Source organism: Jaculus jaculus, chromosome 2 (genome assembly GCF_020740685.1).
Source record: "Jaculus jaculus isolate mJacJac1 chromosome 2, mJacJac1.mat.Y.cur, whole genome shotgun sequence".
Taxonomy (NCBI): domain Eukaryota; kingdom Metazoa; phylum Chordata; class Mammalia; order Rodentia; family Dipodidae; genus Jaculus; species Jaculus jaculus.
The window spans coordinates 33868123-33888951 of record NC_059103.1 but is presented as its reverse complement, the minus strand read 5'-3'; the positions used below and the strand labels follow the sequence as shown (position 1 = coordinate 33888951).

Below are 20829 nucleotides of genomic sequence, written 5' to 3'. Positions count from 1 at the left end.
GCCGGGGGCGGGGCCTCCGGGCGTCTCGTCAGCGTGCAGGGCGGGGCCAACGAGCCTCGTTTGCATACCCCAGTGGGGCGGGGCCTCGCGCAGCCTGTGAGCGCGTGGGGGAAGGGCCTTGTAGTGTTCTATTTGCAAACTCAGTGGGGCGGGGCCTCGGTTGCTCTTGGGGCACCGGGATGAGAATGAAGGTGAGTGCAAGGATTGGGAGGGGCACGGATGGCAGTACCCTGTCCTCCCTCTCTGAGCCTGTTTCCCTATTTGGGCATTGGCGATAGAAAGCAGGATTCCCCAGGACTTTCCCAGAAAGGTGGATCCAGGGCCTATGAAAAAGCCTGTCTGCCCATTCGTATTTGGCTGACCCCTGACACTGTTGTGCCAAGACCCCTGACCAGGAGCCAAGACCCCCCCAGGAGTCACCCAGAGAACCGCCACAGAAGCCGAGACACTCGAATGCAAAAGCAACAGGTTTCTTTATTGCAAGGCCAGCCCTGGGCTCGTCCCCACAGTCCAGCACAGCGGTAGTGACGGAGAGAGCCCCTTTCTTTTGGGAGAAGGGGTTCATATAGGAATTCGAACAAAGAAGTAGGGGATAGATACATGATAGAAACAGCTCTAATTGGCTTGGGGTTTCAGCGGGCAAAGTTGGGGGCAGGATCTAGGGGCACTCCAGGCAGATGAAGTCATCTCCCATCTCCAATGTCCTTGAAGTGGAGATTCCTCAGTTTCTTATCTAAGCAGGTGGTAGGAGGGCCCCCTCTCCCCACAGTGAAGTGTTTCTACAATGGCCTTGAAGTAGAGATTCCTCAGAAACGTTAGGGGGAAAGGCAGCAATTAAGCAAAGTTTACAGAAGCAAAAGGTCAGCACATTGGCCAGCTAGTTCTCTATCTAAGTCAGACCTGGGCCTTTTTTTTTTTTTTTTACTTAAGATGGTTATATTTGGTCTCTCAACACTATCACATATAAATGTTTTTTGTTTTTTCTCAAGGTAGGGTCTCCTTCTAGCCCAGGAATTCACTATGTAGTCTCAGGCTGGCCTCAGACTCACTGTGATCCTCCTACCTTTGCCTCACAAATGCTGGGATTAAAGGTACGTGCCACCATGCCTGTTTTTTGGTTTTCTTTTTGTGGTGTTTTTGTTTTTGTTTTGTTTTTCGAGGTAGGGTCTTACTCTAGCCCAGGCTGACCTGGAATTCACTATGGAGTCTCAGGGTGGCCTCGACCTCACAGCGATCCTACTTCTGCCTCCCGAGTGCCGCCACGCCCGGCTTTTTTTTTTTTTTTTTTTTTTGAGACAGGGTCTCATGCAGCCCAGGCTGGCCTCATATTTGCTACATAGCTGAGAATGACTTTGAACTTACTTTTTTTTTTTTCAAGTTAGGGTCTCACTCTAGCCCAGGCTGACCTGACTATGTAGTCTTGGGGTGGCCTCGAACTCACTGTGATCCTCCTACCTCTGGCTCCTGAGTGCTGAGATTAAAGGCCTGCACCACCACACCCCGTGACTTTGAACTTCTGATAAGCCAGTACACTCAGCCCTCATGTACTAAATCTTGTCTCAACTATCCCATCTATTTAGATCCACACATCCCCAAGAATCTCTGCAACCTCTGGATAGTGAGGAGTTAAACTGGGAGTGGGGCAGAGAGGCTTCTAGTCTCATGAAACAGCAGAAGCAAAAGTCCAGGGCAGAGGAGATTCTCGATTAGTTTATTTCTCTTTGGGGTCTTCAGGGTGAGCAGTCCCGCCTGCTCAAGCTGTGGAGCAAGGAGAGAGTGGATGAGGGCCTCATCTGGACTAGGGAGTCTCAGAGCTCCCAAGACAGGGTGCGGAACCAACCAGGTAAACCCAAGAGCCTACTAGAGGAACACCAGCAGGGCAGGTGGGGGTGAGGTGGGCCTGGAAGGGTTCTCACCAGATTGGAAGGACCAACTCTTGCTGAAAGGTGGTTCGCAGTCTGAGTCGGAATCCCAGGCTGGATGTGGAGGGCTCAAGCACCGATGTCCCTTATGGCCTGTGGGAGAGAGGTGCCATCCTGGCTCTTCATGCATGGACAAACCTTGAGTGTGGCCTTCTAACAACCTCAGAATACAGGCCTGCTATCCTTTGATGAAACCACAGTGACCTGTGATCATGAACTCCAACATTCCTTGAGTGATACAAAGTGACACCAAATAATATCATTGACCCTTAAAATGGTCCCATAAAAAATATAAAGATCCCATAGTTCCTAAGTATGACCCTGAGTAACTCCTGTATGAAAAATCCAGTAAATTTTTTTTTTTCTTTTGAGACAAGTCTACATAGCTTAGGCTGGCCTTGAATTTGACTGAAAGCCTCTGGCCTCCACCTCCTCAGTGTTGGGATTGTAGGTATGCAATACTATGCCTGGCTTTCCAGTCACATCTTTTTCCTTTTTTTTTTTTTTTTGAGGTAGAGTCTCACTCTAGCCCAGGCTGACCTGGACCTATGTAGTCTCAGGGCGACCTTGAACTCATGGTGATCCTCCTACCTCAGCCTCCCGAGTGCTGGGATTAAGGGTGTGCACCACGACAGCCAGCTCCAGTCACTTTTTATTGTGACCCCAGAACAAGATCGTCAACAGAACCTCTGAATATGGGCCCCATACCATGACGCTAGGAATGGCCTCCCTCCCCTTCCCAGCCATACTCAGGTCTCTCACCCCTGAGGCTTGAGGCCCTGGGCGGGGCTCCTGTGGACATAGCAAGACAGTCAATGGAATTCTGTAGTCTGTGAACAGCAGACCTGCAGAGGGATGGAGAACAAGGGATCCAGGACAAACTGGGGTACTAGAATGGGGACAACAACAGAGTTAGGGCAAGAGGGGCTGTGGTGCAGGGGGTGGGCAGGGATTCCCAGGAGGAGAGAAAGGTCTGGAGCCAAGTGAGCCCCAGTTCCAGTGGGGTTGAGAGAAAAGAGGCAGAAATCAGAGGTCAGACTGGCATTACCATATGTCACTCAGCTCCTTCCGTAAGTCACCTTTCCAGCAGCCACTGCCTTCCTCTGGTGCCTCACTGGTGTCTGGCCAAGAAGATGGTTCATACCCTTGCTGTTTCATCTTGGTCAGGACCTGAGGTTGGAAAGGCATGGGTGGGACATGAGATCAGCCACACTGGTGGTAATTATGACCATGGTGAAAGGTAACATGACCATAGCACTTATATGCTAGGCTGCCTTCAAGGCAGGTAAACCTCAGTTAACACAGTTACTGGATCAGGGATGTGTATGCCACTAGCATACCCATATAAAGGGAAGTAAGTAAACTGAGGCCCAGAGAGACATGGCAGAACTGGGATTTTTTTTGTTGTTTGTTTTTCGAGGTAGGGTCTCACTCCAGCCCAGGCTGACCTGGAATTCACTATGTACTCTCAGGGTGGCCTTGAAGTCATGGCGATCCTCCTACCTCTGCCTCCCGAGTATTGGGATTAAAGGCATGTGCCAACACTCCTGGCCAGAACTGGGATTTGAATTCTGCTTCCGCACACTCTAGTGTCCTCTGCTCACCTTCCGGCATTTCACCTGTGTCTGTTGCATCTTCTGGATGTTCAACAGGTTCTCTGAGATCTCATCCTCTTGGGCCTCTGTGGGGGGAGGGGCTCGGAGAACAGGGGAAGCAGGAGCACCCCCCTTGAAGGAATACCATTTATTTAATGTTGCTAGCTTATATTAGTTTAGATGAAATGTAATCAGTGTATCTATAAGAAATGTAAATGCTCCTATGACTTTCAGTGAAGCGACAGATGTTGCACTTCTCTCCTCTGAAACTGCAGCAGGGAGACTCTTTTGATGGTAGTTAACAAGAATTCTGTGGCTGAGCCTGATCCCTTTGGACAATATATAACTACCTTATCCCAGGAGACAGCTGCCTTTAATTTTATTTGACAGAACCCAACACTCATAGATGTAAATCTCTCCTCTCTCCAAGCATGGGAGGATTCAAAGGATTGTAGAAGGCATATAAATCTATCAGAATTTGAGTTCAGGGCTTCTGTTGTTTTTTTTAAAATTTTATTTTCATTTATTAAATTTTTATTTATTTATTTATTTTTAATTTTTTTTTTTTTTTTTGAAAGAGAGACAGAGACAAAGAGGGAGAGAGAATAGGCGCACTAAGGCCTTCCAGCTGCTGTGAACCAACTCAAGGTATGCTCCCTTGTGAGCATGTGTGTGGAATTACACACTTGCGTCACTGTTTTGTGTGGCTATATGTGGTATCTGGAGGGTTCCAACAGTTCTTAGGCTTCACAGGCTAGCGACTTAACCGCTAAGCTATCTCTCCAGCATTTAAAAAAAAATTTTTTTTTTAAATTTTTTTTAAAAATTTTTTGAGAGACAGTGAAAGAGAGAAAGAGGCAGAGAGGGGGAGGGGAGAGAGAGAGGATGGTCCTCCATTGGTTTTTGGCATTAGCCAGAAGAGGTCTGCGCGTGAATAAAGCCTCTCTCCCTCTCTCTGAAGTGGATTTTGCCTGATTATTCTCACTGACTCATTAATTCCTGTAAGACTCTGAGCTCTCATCCTCTCCAGCCTCTGTGGAGGAGGGTCTCAGAGAACAGGGGAATAAGAAGCAACCCCCTTCCTGCCTGGGGGCTCCTGGGTACTCACGGAGCTTCTGATAGATGAAGGTCACCTCCTCCCTTACCAACTCCAGTTCCTCCCACAGGAACTTCTTGCTGAGGGAACAGAGGAGTCTAAACACACACTCCCTACCCAATTCCCCGAGCCTCCCTCACCTCCCATGTTCCCATCTGTCCAGCCCATTGACTGCCCAGGCTCTGCCCCAGCCGCCTGCCCACTCCACTGTTAGCTCCTCAGACACTCCATCCTCTCCTGACCTCAGACCTCCCTCTCTATCCCTCAGCCTCCATCTTCCCACCCCAGCCTCCTGATCCCCTGGTTCCCTCGCCATTTCACCTCCAGCTTTATGTCTCCCTTGTGCTCTATCTTTTTGGGCTCCCTTCACCCCGTTTCCCCAGACTCCGGTCTCCTCTGAGTCTATGCTCCCTGACTTTTGTCTTCTAAACGCAACCTTCCCTTGCCCCAGCCTCTCCCTTGTCCCACTCCTTACTCTCTCCCTCTTCTCCCCGCCTCCCCCCCCCCCCCCCCCCCCCGCCCCAGTCCCCACACCACCCTCCAGCCCACACCCACCTGTCCCGGATCTCCTGGGCCAGCAGCTGTAGGCAGCGCGTGGTGCGCGCCCTCTGCACCTCCTCACCCTCTCTCAGGGTCTTCTGCAGCCCCTGCAGGCCTTGGGCCAAGGCCCCATACAGCTCCTGCCGGCCTTGATCTGTGCCTCTGCACCCCTCCTTCTCTCCCTGGCGTCCTGTGGGGTTTAGGACCTCTGGAGAGAGGATTGGTACTTAGTCATTATGAAAGTTGGTATGAGATCCAGCTAGACCACGCCTGGCTGTTTACCCAAAGGGATCCAAGTCAACATCACAGATATTTGCACATCAGTGCAGTTGGGGTGGGGGAGGTTTTTTAATTAATTTATTTTTTGCATGTGTATGTGCATGAACACACAAGGGTGTGCCAGACACTAACATGGGGTTGGGTCTTCTATCACTTCTACACCTTATCTATTTACTTGTGTATGTGTGCATGTGAGTGGGTAACTGTTCACACACACATGCCATGGTGCGTATGTGGCCGTCAGAGGGCAGCTTTCAGGTAGGCCCTTGCCTGTCCATCTCATTAAGGCGGGTTTCTACCTCTGGACTCTCTCTGCTGCTCTTTGCTACACTTATCATGAGTCCAGAAGTTCTGTCCTAACACCCAATCTCACTACCAGCATCAGGGTTATACAAACACCGCTATGGCTTCCAGCTTTTTCTGTGGAGGTCTGGAGATTAAACTCAAGTACTCCAGCTTGAGTGACAAACACTTTACCCAGAGCCATCTCTCCAACCTCTCCACCTTATTTATTTTATTTTTTGGTTTTTCGAGGTAGGGTCTCACTCTACCTCAGGCTGACCTGGAATTCATTAGGTAGTCTCAGGGTGCCCTCAAACTCATGGCGATCCTTCTCCCTCTGCCTCCCAGGTACTAGGATTAAAGGCGTGCACCACCATGCCCGGCTCACACCTTATTTTTTACTAACTTATTTATTTATTGGTTTTTCAAGGTAGGGTCTAGCTCTAACCCAGGCTGACCTGGCATTCACTCTGTAGTCTCACAGTGGCCTTGAATTTAAGCACTCCTACCTCTGCCTCCCAAGTGCTGGGATCAAAGGTGTGTGCCACCATGCCTGGCTTATTTATTATTTATTGTGTGTGTACGTGTATGTATGTGTATGGGTATGCCAGGGCCTCTTGCCACTATAAATGAGCATGAAATTGCAATATTTTGCATCTGGCTTATGTAGGTGGCTTGGGAATTGAACCTGGGCTAGCAGGCTTTGCAAGCAAGTGCCTTACTGCTGAGCAATCTTCCCAACACCTCCACCTTATTTTTATTTTTGTTTTTCTTTTTTTGTTTGTTTATTTTTATTTATTTATATGAGAGCAACAGACAGAGAGAGAAAGAGGGAGAGAGAAAGAAAGCAAGAGAGATTGGGCGCACCAGGGCTTTCAGCCACTGCAAATGAACTCCAGATGTGTGCGCCGCCTTCTACATCTGGCTAATGTGGGTCCTGGAGAATCAAGCCTCGAACGGGGGTCCTTAGGCTTCACAGGCTGGTAGTGAGATTGGGTGTTAGGACAGAACTTTCTGGACTCATGATAAGTGTAGCAAAGAGCAGCAGAGAGAGTACAGCACTTAACCGGTAAGCCATCTCTCCAGTCCTTATTTTGGTTTTTCGATGTAGGGTTTCACTGTATACCAGACTGACCTGGAATTCACCATGTAGTCTCAGGGAAGCCTTGAAATCACAGTGATTCTCCTACCTCTGCCTCCCAAGTGCTGAGATTGTGTGTACCACCATGCCTGGCTAGAAACTGGTTTTTATAAGGCAAGGTTTCATGTAGCCCAGGCTGGACTTGAACTCCCTAGATAGCTGAAGATAACTTTCAACATTTTCGGGGGGTGTTTCCACGGCAAGGTCTCACTGTAGCTCAGGCTGACCTAGATCTCATTCTGTAGTCCCAGGCTGGCCTCAAACTCACAGCAATCCTGCCTCTGCTTCCTGGGTGCTGGGATTATAAGCATGTACCACCCCATCGAGGTTGTTTGCAGTTCTGGGCCTTTCTGAACCTTTCTGGAGGTATGTTGTTGAGAGCAGGCCAGCTTCCCTTTGCCAGGGTTTGGCACACACTCCTGCTGCCGTTGTCCACCTGATGTTAGCCAGGAGGTGATGTCCACCCACCCTCTGTTCATGCCACATTCCCCTGCCACCATGAGCTGCCTCCAGCCTGCGAGCCAAAGTAAACCCTGTCCTTCCACAGCTGCTCTGGGTCGGGTGCTTTGTGCTAAGCAACATGAACCTGGCTGCAACAGCAGCCATAAACGAATAAAATTAGGTCAAAATGAATGCATCTGGGGATAATTGTATTAAGTGAATTAAGCCAGTCTCAGAAAGAAAAAATGCATTTCTCTCTTTTGTAGTTCCTAGATTGTTTATAGATACTTAAAACTGTGTGTATCACTATCAGTTAACTTTCTCCCCCCCCCCCCCAACTTTGGTTTTTCGAGGTAGGGTCTCATGCTAGCCCAGGCTGACCTGGAATTCACTTTGTAATCTCAGGCTGGCCTTGAACTCATAGTGATCCTCCTGAGTGTACAAAGAAGCTGGTGTAGTAGTGCACATCTTTAATCCCAGCACTGAGGAGACTGAAGTAGAATCAACATGGGTTTGAGGCCAATTTAGGGCTACAGAGGGAGTGGCAGGTCAGCTGGGCTCGATTGAGACCCTGCCTCAGACCCCTTCCCCTCAAAAGCAGGAGAAAGCTAGCTTTGCATGCAGTCCTCATCACTCTGCTCCATTTCCTCACTGTTGCTCTGAATGTGGGCCACCACAGGCTTCTCACACACTGCTAGCTGTGATGACCTTATCCTCTGAACTGAACCGGAAAAACAAAAACCTTTCCTTCCTTAAATGGCTTCTGGTTGGGCGTTTTGTCCTAGCAACAAGAAAGTTAACTAGGCCTGGCATGGTGATGCATGACTTTAGTCCCTGCACTCAAGGAGGCTGAGATAAGAGAATCTCCGTTGAGTTCCAGATCAGCCTGAGCTAAAGTGAGACTCTACCTCAAGGGAAAAAAAAAAAAAAAAAACCAGTAAAGAAAGAAAGAGAAAAATCCGGGTGTGGTGGCAACATCTTTAATCCCAGCACTTGGGAGGCAGAGGTAGGAGGATCGCCATGAGTTCAAGGCCACTCTGAGACTCCATAGTGAGTTCCAGGTCAGCCTGGACCAGAGTGAAATCCTATCTCGAAAATCCAAAAAAAAAAAAAAAAAAAGTTTTTGAGGGCTGGGTAGATGGCTTAGTGGTTACAGTACTTTTGTGCAAAGCCAAAGGATCTAGGTTCAATTCCCTAGTATCCACATAAGCCAGATGCACAAGGTGGTGCATGTATCTGGAGTTCATTTGCAGGGCTGAAGGCCCTGGTGTGCCCATTCTCTCCATTTGCCGTTCTCTCTCTCTCTCTCAAATGAATAAAAATTTAAAGAAAAAATTTTGAGACAGGGTCTCACTCTACTCTATGCTAACCTGGAACTCAATCTGAAGTCCCAGGCTTGTCTTGAACTTACAATTATCCTCCTATCTCTCCCTTCTTAGTGCTGGGATTAAAGGCATGTGCACCACCACACCTAGCTAGACATAACATTTTTATTATTTATTTATTAAATATTGAGACAGAGGCAGAAAGAGGCAGACAGAGAGAATGAAATGGGCGTGCCAAGGCCTCCTGCCACTGTGAAAAACTCTAGACGCATGTGCCACTTTTGTGCATCTGGCTTTTACATGAGTGGGTACTAGGGAATTAAACACAGGCCATCAAGCTTTGCAAGCAAGTACCTTTAACCGCTGAGCCATCTCTCCAGCCCTAAAAATGTTTTTAAGCCATAACCTTCCACCCATTGTGCCCTCAAGCTATGGCCCTCATAATGCAAAATACATTCAGTCTAACTTTAAAAGTACTTGTGCTCCTTAACAGTTCCAACACTGTTCAAAAGTCTAAAGTCTCGTTCTAGAATCAGCATGGTCTCTTAACTGTGAGCACAGGAAACATAAAACAAAACAAAAAAAAAAACAGTCTGGGGTATGGAGAGATGGTTCAGCAGTTAAGGACCTTGCCTGCAAAGCTAAAGACCATGGTTCAATTCCCCAGTACCCAAGTAAGCCAGATGCACAAGGTGGCACATGTGTCTGGAGTTTGTTTGTAGTGGCTAGAGGCCCTGGCATGACTGTTCTGTCTCTCTCTCCCCCTGCGGGGTGTGGTGGTTCACACCTTTAATCCTAGCATTTGGGAGGCTGAGATTGGAGATCACCATGAGTTCAAGGCTACTCTAAGACTACATAGTGAATTCCAGGTCAGCCTGGGTTAAAGTGAAACCCCACCTTGAAAAACCAATGAAACAAAATAAAACCTTAATTAAAAAAAATAAAAGAGGGAAGGAGAGATGGCTTAGCAGTTAAAGCACTTGCCTGGGAAGCCTAAAAACCTATGTTTGACTCTCCAAATTCGAGGTAAGCCAGATGCACCATGGTGAGGCAGGTGCAAGGTCCAACATGCCCACTAGGTGGCGCAACCATATGGAGTTCGACGATTGAAGTGGCTGAGGCCTGGCATGCCAATTCTCTCTCTCTCTAAATAAAAATTAAATTTAAAAAACTGAAAGAGAGAAAGATCTGGGTGTGTTGGCACATGTCCCAGCACTTGGGAGGCTGAAGCAGGATGAGTTTGAGGTCAGCTTTGGGCTACAGAGAAAGTTCCTGGTCTGCTTGGACTACAGTAAGACCTCACCTTTGGAAAAAAAAAAAAAAAAAAGTAGGAAAAATAAGAGAAGTAAGGGGAGAGGGCAGGGAAGGACAGGGCTTTAATGAAGCCTTGAGGAAATCTTTTTATTTATTTATTATTATTGTTTTATTGACAACTTTTATAATTGTGGATAATAACCCCCCCCCTTTTTTTTTTTTGGTTGTTGTTTCCAGATAGGATCTTGCTCTAGCCCAGGCTGACCTGGAATTCACTATGTAGTCTCAGGGTGACCTTAACCTCATGGTGTTAAGATGCTTGCCTACAAAGCCTAAGGACCCAGGTTTGATTCCTCAGGACCCATGTAAAGCCAGATGCACAAAGTGGCACATGCATCTGGAGTTCATTTGCAGGGGCTGGAGACCCTGGTGTGTCCATTCTTTCTCTTTCTCTCTCTCTCTCTGGCTCTCACACTCTCTCAAGTAAATAATATTTTTAAAAAGGATGTACGGTGTAGAGTGTCTGTGGTGTATGCACATGGATGCAAAGATACACTCACAGGTGCCTGGAGGCCAGAGGAAAATGTCAGGTGTGCCCTTGAACTCATAGCAACCTTACCCCAACCCCTTGAGTGCTGGAGTTAGAAGTGTGCACAATCATATCTGACTTTTTTTTTTTTTTCAAAGTAGAGTTTTGCCCTAGCCCAGGCTGACCTGGAATTCACAATGTAGTCTCAAGCTGGCCTCAAACTCACAGTGACCCTCCTACCTCTGCCACCTGAACGCTGGGATCAAAGGTGGATAAGAGAAGAGTGGTTCTCTTGAATTCTGAATGTTCCAAAGCTGGAGTGCCACTATACCCAGCAATTTTCTACCTTTTTTTTTTGAGATAAAGGTGTGTGCCACCATACCCAGCAATTTTCTACCTTTTTTTTTGAGACAAGGTCTGTCATTATTTCCCTGGAGCTCACAGATTCAGCTAGACTTGTTAGCTTTCTGGAATTACAAGTGCACACTTACCATGTGTAGTATTTTCACATGTGTTCTGGGGAACAGAACTCAGGTCCTCATGTTTGCAAAACAAGCACTTTACCCAACAGGCCATCTCTCCAGCCCCTGAGGCCAGCTTTCCATGCAACTTGCCCTAACTTTAATTTGCCCTTGAGCCAGACCTGAAAGCACCGCCCCCCCACATACTGACCCTAACCTTGACCTCATGACCCCTGTGGAGTTTTCACCTTCCAGGTGCTGCATCTTGATCTGCTGCAGGCAGCTCTCCTTCTCCAACATGGTCACAGAATGGTTCAGAAACTCAAATGCCTGAGAGATGATAATAAGAGGTCAGGTCTGGGGTCAGAAGGAGGGCAAGGCAAGGAGCAAGAAAGCAGAGGCAGAAGTGCTGTGAAAGAAGAGGAGGTTCACCTTGGTCTGAGCCTGCAACTGGCTCTTGAGTGATTCCAGTTCGCATCGAAGGACCTTCTGGGAATCAGGAACCACAATGGTGGACTTCACTGTGGGCAGGGGTTAGGATGAACCACAACCAGGCAAGGGCAGGGCAGAGGTGAGTGAAAGCTCAGAGGAGGGGAGATGAGCGGGGCGGGGGGTCATGTACAGGGTGTGGGACTTTCTGAAATGGAGGCAGTGATGAACAGGGCCAGGGACACTCGGGGAAAAAGTGAGGATAGGATGGGTAGAAATTCCCCTCTAAGTCATTGGGAAAGAGGACACTCACATTTCCCTTTGGAAGAGCTGGCATCTGAGGACTTCTGGAGAAAGGCGACAAGAGGAAAGGGGAAGTTTGTCCCTAGATACTCATCTTGACCCAGTTAGGTGGATAAGAGAAGAGTGGTTCTCTTGAATTCTGAATGTTCCAGAGCTGGAGTGCAGCAAGCCATCTCCAGGAACATTCACACACCACCCCTCCCATCCTGGCTGTCTACACATGCTCAAAAGTGCACTTGTGCGGGCTCATATATGTGTGGGTTTGGGGGGTGGGGTTGACCTTCACAGCCAATCAACCAGACCCAGAGACACACAGCTTGTTTTTTTTGACATAGGGTCTCATGTAGCCCAGGCTGACCTCAAATCCACTATGGAGTTAGGGATAACCTTGACCTCCTGGTCCTCCTGCCTCCAACTTTCCAAGTGCTGAGACTGCAGGTATACACAACCACACTGGCTTCATACACACAACTTTACATACAGCCATGCACTCTAAATTTTAAGACCTGGGACATCTCACGCACACAGCTACCAAAAGCCAGGTGTAGTGGTACACGCCTGTAATCCCAGCACTCAGGAAGCCAAGGTAGGAGGATCACTGAGTTCAAGGCCAGCCTGGGCTACAGAGTGAGTTCCAGGTCAGCCTGGGTTAGAGTGATACCCTACCTCAAAAACAAACAAACAATACAAAAACAAAGACACACAAGCAAAGTCACCCCCGGAGACCCTCGTGGAGGAAACTTGAAACTTCCTTTGTTCCTTTCTCCATCCATAGTCTTGGTGAGGGGCGCTGTTGTAGGTGCTAACAGCTACTAAAGGTCTCCTACCCCCAACCCCTTCCCTACACCCTGCAGTGGTAGACAGCAGTTGTTTTCTGTATTGAAGGGGGTTCTTTAGGTGGGGGTGACCTTGGCTATGTTGTAATGCCTCTTTAGAAGGTCCTGGTCCTTGCAGCGCCCCTTATGTAGGTCCAGGTTGGAACAGGAAGAAGTTCCATGTGACTGAGGCCCTGGCCCCGTCTCTGATTCCAGATCTAGGCGTCTCCCTAAGTGCTCAGAAGCAGCAGGTCCTGGGATCTCAGGCTGTGAGGGCCAGTGAGTCACGCAGCCCAAAGATTTGCCTGAGGAGGCCCCTAGGGGGAAAGACTTCATTCACGGACAGCCAGCGCTTTCCAGTCCGCCAGCCCTCCACTAGCCCTCCTACGAACCCCAGTACTTGTCTTTCTTCTCGACGACAGGCAGAGGTGCAGGAGAGGGCAGAGGTGTTGAATGGTGATGGGATACACAGTAGTCACGGTCCCGGGGTAGGCCGGCCAAAACAAGGTCGCTGCAAACAGTGGGGATGGGAGCAACTTGGAGGCCAGCCACTATGTCCCAACCCCTTTTAGAATCTCTGGGACCCCTGAGACATGCTTTAGCCCTCAAACTCTCAGCTCAAGAGAGTGGGCAATGAGAACGTTCTGAAAGACCTCAGAGAAAGACATAAAGCCTTGGATAAGTCCAAAGACAGGAGGGGGAGGGAGTAGCAGGTGAAAAGGCTCTGAGATGTGAAAACATTTGTTCTCTGCTGGCACGTTCAAGATGGCTGGAGACAGGCACCACGGGGGAGCAGCATGTCAGCTAAAATAAGCCCAAGCTTCGGCCTGGCCTGCAGGGACATGGGAGCCACAGAGTGTGAGAGTGAGGAGAGGCACAGCATATGTACTCAATAAAGACTGGCTACATGGGATTGTCAGAGTTCAAGACAGTTGCCTCTCCTGTCCACCCACTCTGAACAGCCATGCCCAGGACCAGATTCCCCCTAGCTACTGCTAAGGAAATTGAGTAACCCTTACTGCCTCGCAGCTTCAAGAAAGAACGAGACCTCCTTCTTCCGGCCACTACCTGTGGCTCTGGGTGATGTGGCCATCCAAAACTTCTCTGTCTAAAAGAGGTTCTGCAGGTATTAAGAGTCCATAAAATCCAGACCCAGAAAAGGACCCCCCCCCCCACCAACTCTCTCACCTTGCTTTATATAAAACTTTGGGCCCAACTGTTAGTCTCAGTCCTGTATTGCAAACCTTGAACCTGACAGGGGTCACATTCAGCCAACTGCCAAAGCTATCTAGACTAGAACTTTCTTTTCTGTTGCTTTTGCTGGACATTCTGTCTGGCTTCCTTCACCTGACCCTTCTGTATGAAATACTCCTATGTACCCTTAAAAAACCCTACTCAGCAAATCTATTTTCTTTTTTTCCTTGAGGGAAGGAACCCAGTGCCTGATGCATTCTAGGGAAGTATTCTACCATTGAGCTATATCCTCAGTCCCAAATCTGTCCTAACCTCTTTTTAAGATCATGCCTTCTGAGGGCTCAGTGGGCTTTCAAAGTCATGTAGTGATTACACACACACCATGGCTAAGGGAGTTGGATGGCCTGGGTTCAAATGCTAGTTCTGCCTCCCCGTCTATCTGTATGGTGGCCATTAGAAGAGTTCTTTCTTTCTTCTTCTTCTTCTTCTTTTTTTTTTTTCCTTTCTTTTTTTTTTTTTTTTTGAGGTAGGGTCTCACTGTAGCCCAGGCTGACCTGGAATTCACTATGTAGTCTCAGGGTGGCCTCAAGCTCACAGTGATCCTCCTACCTCTGCCTCCTGAGCGCTGGGACTAAAGGCATGTACCACCAGGCCCAGTTAAGAGTTCTTTTTATTTGTTGCGTTTCTCAGGGTAGGGTCTGGCTGTAGCCCAGACTGACCCAGAATTCGGAATTCACTATGTAGTCTCTGGCTGGCCTCAAACTCAAAGTAATCCTCTCACCTTTGCCTCCAGAGTGCTGGGATCAAAGGTGTGCGCCACCACACCCAGCTTTGTTTTGTTTTGTTTTTGTTTTTCAAGGCAGGGTCTCACTCTAGCCCAGGCTGATCTGGAATTCACTCTGTCTTCTCAAGGTAGTCTCGAACTCACAGCAATCCTCCTACTTCTGCCTCCCAAGTGCTGGGATTAAAGGCGTGCGCCACCATGCCCTCTCGCTGGCTTTTTTTTTTTTTTTTTTTTTTTTTAAGAGTTCTTGAAATTCTCCAGCCTTAATGTCCTCAACCATAAAAAAAGAAAAGGGGACATACTATGAATCCACCTTACTGGATATTTAATCCATGACAGTGCCAGGCAGAGTCCTAGGAAACTCAGTGGTTTTTGTTGTTGTTTCTTTTTTCTTTTTCTTTTCTTTCTCTTTTTTGTTTTTTGCTTTTTAAAGATAGGGTCTCCCTCTAGCTCAGGCTGACCTGGAATTTACTATGTAGTCTCAGGGTGGCCTCAAACTCATGGAGATCCCAACTACCTCTGCCTCCCCAGCGCTGGGATTAAAGGAGTGCACCACCACACTTGGCTTTTTTTGTTGTTGTTGTTTTTGAGGTAGGGTCTCACTTTAGCCCAGTCTGACATGGAATTCACTATGGAGTCTCAGGCTGGCCTCCAATTCACTGGCAATCCTCCTACCACTGCCTCCCCAGTGCTGGGACTACAGCACCAACAAGCCAGGCTTTTATTTTATTTTATTTATTTATTTTTTAAAGTAGGATCTCACTCTGGCCGAGGCTGACCTGGAACTCACTCTGTAGCCCAGTCTGGCCTCGAACTCACAATGATTGTCCTCCTACTTCAGCCTCTTCAGCCCTTGCTTCAGTGTTTGTTCTGAAACGTTACTTGGGAGCCATAGAAGTTGTGGGAGGGTTGGAGGAGATGAGGGAGAGAGGCATTTCAAATACAGGAGGGTCCCCAGCCGTTCCCACCCTTCCAGCTCAATTGAATCCTCCCGCCGTCGCTCCCAGGCGCATTCTTAGGGGGCGGGGTCACCACGTTGGGCCCCGCCCCCCTCCCCGCCGCTTCCTGACCTTCCTGCAGCCCCACCTGCCACGTACCACCTGTTCATGCTCTCCCATGAGGGACCGCGAAGCCAGTCCCCTGCTGTAACGCTGAAATTTGACCCCGCGGGGACACCGTCTCAGGAAAACGCCCGAGGCTGGAGGTGGGTCACAGAGAGGGGCGTGGTGAACACCTTGGCTCCGCCCCCGCCGAGGTAGCCGCGGCGGGTCTCGTAGGCACCCGAGCATCCGCGGGTTCGTCGGGTAGGGCTCCTGCTCCGGACTAGTCTGTGGCAAAGGGGCGGGGCCTGGGAGGCGCGCCGCGGGAGGCCTGCCGCGAGCTCGGCGGAGGCGGCCCGGCTCCTGGTGGAAGGAGGGCCGCGGGGCCTGCGTGCCTCCCAGGTCTGGCCTTCGGCGGTGTGACGACCTGTGCGGCGGGGTGACGGGCCACGGGGCTGCTTACAAAGATATCTTGGCTGTTTGCACTGGATCTCTGGAGTGGTGGTCGGGGGTCGTCCAGGGTGAACCCCCCAGAGAACCCAGGGCTGCGTTCTTGAGAATCGGTTGGGGGATCTGGAAGGTGCAGTAGATATTGGGGTCCAGAGAGCCTGAAGTGTTTTTGTTGTTTTGAGGCAAGGTTTCACTGTATCCCAGGCTGGCCTGGAATTCTCCACAAAGCCAAGGATGACCTCAAATTTATGATCCTCCTGCCTGCACTTCCGGAGAAGTGTTGGCATTATAGTTATTTTTTAAAATCTAATTAATTTATTTGAGAGAGAGAAAGAAAGAATGGGCGTGCCAGGGCCTCCAGCCACTGCGCTGCCTTGTGCATCTGGCTTAGGTGGGGTCCTGGGAAATCTTTGGCTTCGTAGGCAAATGCCTTAATCACTACGCCATCTCTCCAGCCCCAGTTCTTTTTAATTTATCGCGGCACTGGGGATGGAATCCAGGACCATACTCAGACCCCCGAGCCACACCCTCCAACCCTGAACCTAAGACCAAAGTCTGGACTGGACAATTAGGATGTGGGACTGTCATGCGACTGCTTTGGGTCTTCACGCTTTCATTCCTGTCTCTTCTGTTTTCCCTGGCTCTCTGCATGTGTGACCCTCTCAGGGCTGGAAGGTCAGGAAGCAAAAGGAAAATTGAATTAAGTCACTGGTGCCTCCTTGCAGGGCTGCAAGATGGTGGAAGGCGGGGACCCAGGCGGCCTGGTTAAGGTGGTCCATCTGCTGGTCTTGTCAGGTGCCTGGGGTATGCAAATGTGGGTGACCTTCGCCTCAGGTAGGGATCCTCGACCAGACCTGGCAACCATGGTGCACTCCAGTGGGGACAGAGGTAGTAGGGGTACATGGAAGTCTCCTAACAGGTGTATGGTCTTCTCCCTCACAGGCTTCCTGCTGTTCCGAAGCCTTCCCCGCCATACCTTTGGGCTGGTGCAGAGCAAACTTTACCCTTTCTACTTTTATATTTCCATGGGCTGTGCGTTCATCAACCTCTGCATCTTGGCCCCACAGCGTGCCTGGAGCCAGCTTACAGTCTGGGAGGCCAGCCAGGTATGTGCGCTTGCAGGTCACTGTTCTTTGGAAATTTGTTCCCCAAACAACCCCACTGAGCACCCGTGGTGGGTGACAACCTTTTATTTTACTTTTCACAGTGCTAGGGATGGAACTCAGGGCCTTACACATGCTAGGCAGGCATTCTCCCACTGAGCTACAGTCTTAGACCAGATGACACTTTTTTTTTCCAGATGACACCTTTTTGAGGCAAAAAGTAAAGTAGGAGCTGGAGAGATGGCTCAGCTGTTAAAGGTGCTTGTTTGCAAAGCCCGACAGCCAGGGTTGGATTCCCCAGGACCCACATAAAACCAAATGCACAGATTGGTGCATGCATCTGGAGTGTGTTTGCAGTGGCAGGAGGCCCTGGTGTGCCCATTGTCATTCTTTCTCTGCTTGCAAATAAAAAAATACTTTTAAAAAGTAAAATAGGGGACGGGGAGATGGCTTAGTGGTTAAGGCCCTTGCCTGCAAAGCCAAAGGACCTAAGTTTGATTCCCCAGGACCCACATAAACCAGATGTAAAACGTGGTGCATGCATCTGGAGTTAGTTTGCAGTGGCTCGAGGCCCTGGTGCGTCCATTCTCTCTTTCTCTCTTACTCTCAAATAAATAAAATTTTTAACTTAAAAAAAACGTAAAATAGTTATTAGTTATTGTGGAGACAAAGCTGAGCACTGGGTACCCTTTAAAACTGCACAGCCTGCACAACCGTCCCCAGCAGCCCTCTCCACCAGTGACTTCCCTGTGGGCTGTTACTCCTCCTCTGATAGCTGGGCCTTCTGCCAAGCTCTAGTGACTCAGCTGAGCCAGGGCACTGACCCCAGCTCATTGTTTAAAAACCAGCCTGACTGGGAATTTGAGCTCCCTCCCCCACCTGCCCGTTTCCCCAGCTACCAGGTGAGGATTCATGCTTGCCTCTCAGAGGTCTCTCCCTTCTCTGCGTTGTCCCTGCAGTCCTTCCACGTGGGCAGGCGAGGCCTGGCAGGTGTTTAGAGAGTAATCTCCCAGCTGGAGGTGGTAGCACACACCTGCCATCCCAGCCCTTGGGGTACTGAGGCAGGATTACTGAAGATCCAGTCCAACCTGGGCTGCATATCGTGAGACCTTGTTTCAAAAACACAAACAAAGGGGTTGAAGAGATGGCTTAGTGGTTGGCACTTGCCTGCAAAGCCTAAGGACTCATGTGCCACTCTCCAGATCCCACATAAGCCACATGCATGCGTACACATGTGCACAAGGGGGCGCAGGCTTCTGGATTTCAATTGCAGTGGTTGGAGGCCCTGATACGCCTATTCTGTCTTGCACGTGCATTCTCACTCTCTCTTGCTCTCTCACTGGGCATCGTGTTGCACGCCTTTAATCCCAGCACTTGGGAGGCAGAGGTAGAGGATCACTGTGAGTTTGAGGCTAGATAGTGCATTCCAGGTCAGCCTTGGCCAGAACAAGACCCTACCTTGAAAAACAAAACAAAACAAAAAAACAAGATTAGGAATGAACAAATTATAGCCCAATTGTGAAATCCAGTCTTCTGCCTAGTTTTTTAAAAATATTGTTTAAGTTTCTCATTATTTGAGAGAGAGGAGGGGGAGAGAATGGGCATTCCAGGGCCTTCAGCCACTGCGAATGAGCTCCAAATGCATGCACCACCTTGTGCACCTGGCTCATGTGGGTCCTGAGGAATTGAACCTGGGTCCTTTGGCTTTGCAGGCAAGTACCTTAACCACTAAGTCATCTCTCCAGCCCTGCTGCCTAATTTAAATAAGCAGTGGTACGTTACAGTTTTGAAGGAAATGTTATATCCTCAGCCCTGTCTTTTCACTTTGAGACAAGATCTCACTAAGTTGCCCAGGCTGTCCTTGAACTCACTCTGTAGCCAGGCAGACCTTGAACTTTTTTTTTTTTTTGTCTTTTTCGAGGTAGGGTCTAACTCTAGCCCATACTTACCTGGACTTCACTATGTAATCTCAGGGTGAACTCAAACTCACCATGATCAACCTACCTCTGCCTCCCAAGTGCTGGGATTAAAGGTGTGCACCACCACCCCGGGCTAGACCTTGAACTTTTGATCTTTTTACTCAGCCTCCCAAGTAGCTGGGATAACATACTTGACTTCTCTCCAAAATTAAACAGACAACCATAATTGCTTCTCCTCACCCCACCTCTCCCAAACAAGCAGCCCTAACTGCTAAACTATCTCTCCAGCCCCCACTCCTAATTTAATTTATTTATTTGTAAGCAGAGAGAGAGGAGACAGAGAATGGGTGTGCTGGGTCCTCTAGCCACTGCAAACGAACTCCAGATGTAGGCACCCCCTTGTGCATCTGGCTTAGTGATTTACTGGGGAATTGAACCTGGGTCCTTTGGCTTCATAGGCAAGCACCTTAACTGTTAAGCCATCTCTTCAGCCCTCCACTCCTAATTATTTAAATAATTAAATAAGCAATGGTGCTTTACAATTTTGAAGGGAAATGTCTTTTCTTTTTGTGGTATAAGGGACTGAATTTAGGGCCAAACTCAGGTCCTCACACATTCTGGTAAGCACTAGATAGCAAGATACATGGCCCCTATACTGTTTTTTTTTTTTTTTGTTGTTGTTGTTGTTTTTTTGAGGTAGGGTCTCACTCTAGCTCAGGCTGACCTGGAATTCACTATGGAGTCTCAGGGTGGCCTTGAACTTACAGTGATCCTCGTACCTCTGCCTCCCGAGTGCTGGGATTAAAGGCGTGCGCCACCACACCTGGCCCCTATACTGTTTTTACACACTAGATGGTTGGAAAATAATACGATTTCATGCCAGTTACATGAAATTCAAATTTCATTGTCCATAGCACGCTCACCTGTTCCCTGCCTTCCCTCCCAGCTCTGCTTGCTGCTCCTGAGCCTCACACTGGCCACCATCAATGCGCACTGGCTGGAGCCCCGTACCACTGCCGCCATGTGGGCCCTGCAGACCGTGGAAAAAGAGCGGGGCCTCGGTGGAGAGGTGCCGGGCAGCCACCAGGGGCCTGACCCCTACCGCCAGCTCCGGGAGAAGGACCCCAAGTACAGTGCTCTCCGCCGGAAGTTCTTCCACTACCACGGCCTGTCTTCTCTCTGCAACCTGGGCTGCGTGCTAAGCAATGGGTTCTGTCTTGCGGGCCTTGCCCTGGGCCTCCAGAGCCTCTAATGCTACCTCTAGGTGTCAATAAAGGCCGCTGTGGACATAGTGTGATCTTTTCCTGGACTCAAGAAGCCAGGTGGTGGGAGTGTGTCAGGGGTTTGGGAACTGAGCCCCACCAAGGATGCAGCCCTAGGTGTGAAAACATCTTTCAGCCTTGGAAGCCAGCACACGTGACTCCCGTTACTCAGACCTTGGCCTCACATTGTTACGCAACTGGCCAAGCTTTCTTTCAAGGACTGTTGACTCAGGAGGTGCTTTCCCACTAAATTTATGTCTTTTTGTTTTTTTTTTTTTTAATTTTTTATTTGAGAGAGTGAGAGAAAGAGGCAGATACAGAAAATGGGCGGCCAGGGCCTCCAGCCCAGCCACTGCAAACATTCCAGATGCATGCACCATCTTGTGCACTTGGCTTACATGGGTCCTGGGGAAATGGAACCTGGGTCCTTTAACTTTTCAGGCAAGCACCTTAACTACTAAGCCATCTTGCCAACCCTGATTTACTTATTTATTTTGTTGTTGTTTTGTTTTCTTGAGGTAGGGTCTCATTCTAGCCCAGGCTGATTTGGAACTCATTCTGTAATCCCAGGCTGGCCTCGAATTCATGGTGATCCTCTTACCTCTGCTTCCTGAGTGCTGGAATTAAAGGTGTGTGCCACCATGCCTGGCTAGTAGATATTTTTC

At 49.1% G+C, this 20829-nt stretch overlaps 2 protein-coding genes across 5 annotated transcripts; one reads left to right on the top strand and one right to left on the bottom strand.

Annotated features, from left to right (window-relative positions):
• Positions 1–1489: 1489 nt before the first annotated feature.
• Positions 1490–15617, bottom strand: Ccdc159 (coiled-coil domain containing 159). Its single transcript, XM_045143785.1, is given in 13 exon segments — positions 1490–1758; positions 1917–2015; positions 2685–2767; positions 2971–3092; positions 3527–3603; positions 4626–4693; positions 5169–5361; positions 11114–11195; positions 11298–11386; positions 11608–11641; positions 12506–12764; positions 12801–12923; positions 15488–15617. Coding segments are annotated over 13 exon segments (1245 nt in total). The 5' UTR covers positions 15499–15617; the 3' UTR covers positions 1490–1753.
• Tmem205 (transmembrane protein 205) lies at positions 15442–20194 on the top strand. 4 transcript variants are annotated; one of them, XM_045143786.1, is made up of 4 exons: positions 15442–15594; positions 16606–16714; positions 16823–16986; positions 19849–20194. In XM_045143786.1, exons 2-4 carry the CDS (start codon positions 16615–16617, stop codon positions 20152–20154), a joined length of 570 nt encoding a protein of 189 aa, XP_044999721.1. In that variant the 5' UTR covers positions 15442–15594; positions 16606–16614; the 3' UTR covers positions 20155–20194. The 4 variants fall into 4 exon arrangements, with proteins under 4 accessions (XP_044999721.1, XP_004667532.2, XP_044999722.1 ...); XM_004667475.3 differs by lacking the exon at positions 15442–15594 and adding an exon at positions 15607–15694; XM_045143787.1 differs by lacking the exon at positions 15442–15594 and adding an exon at positions 15760–15832.
• Positions 20195–20829: the final 635 nt, after the last annotated feature.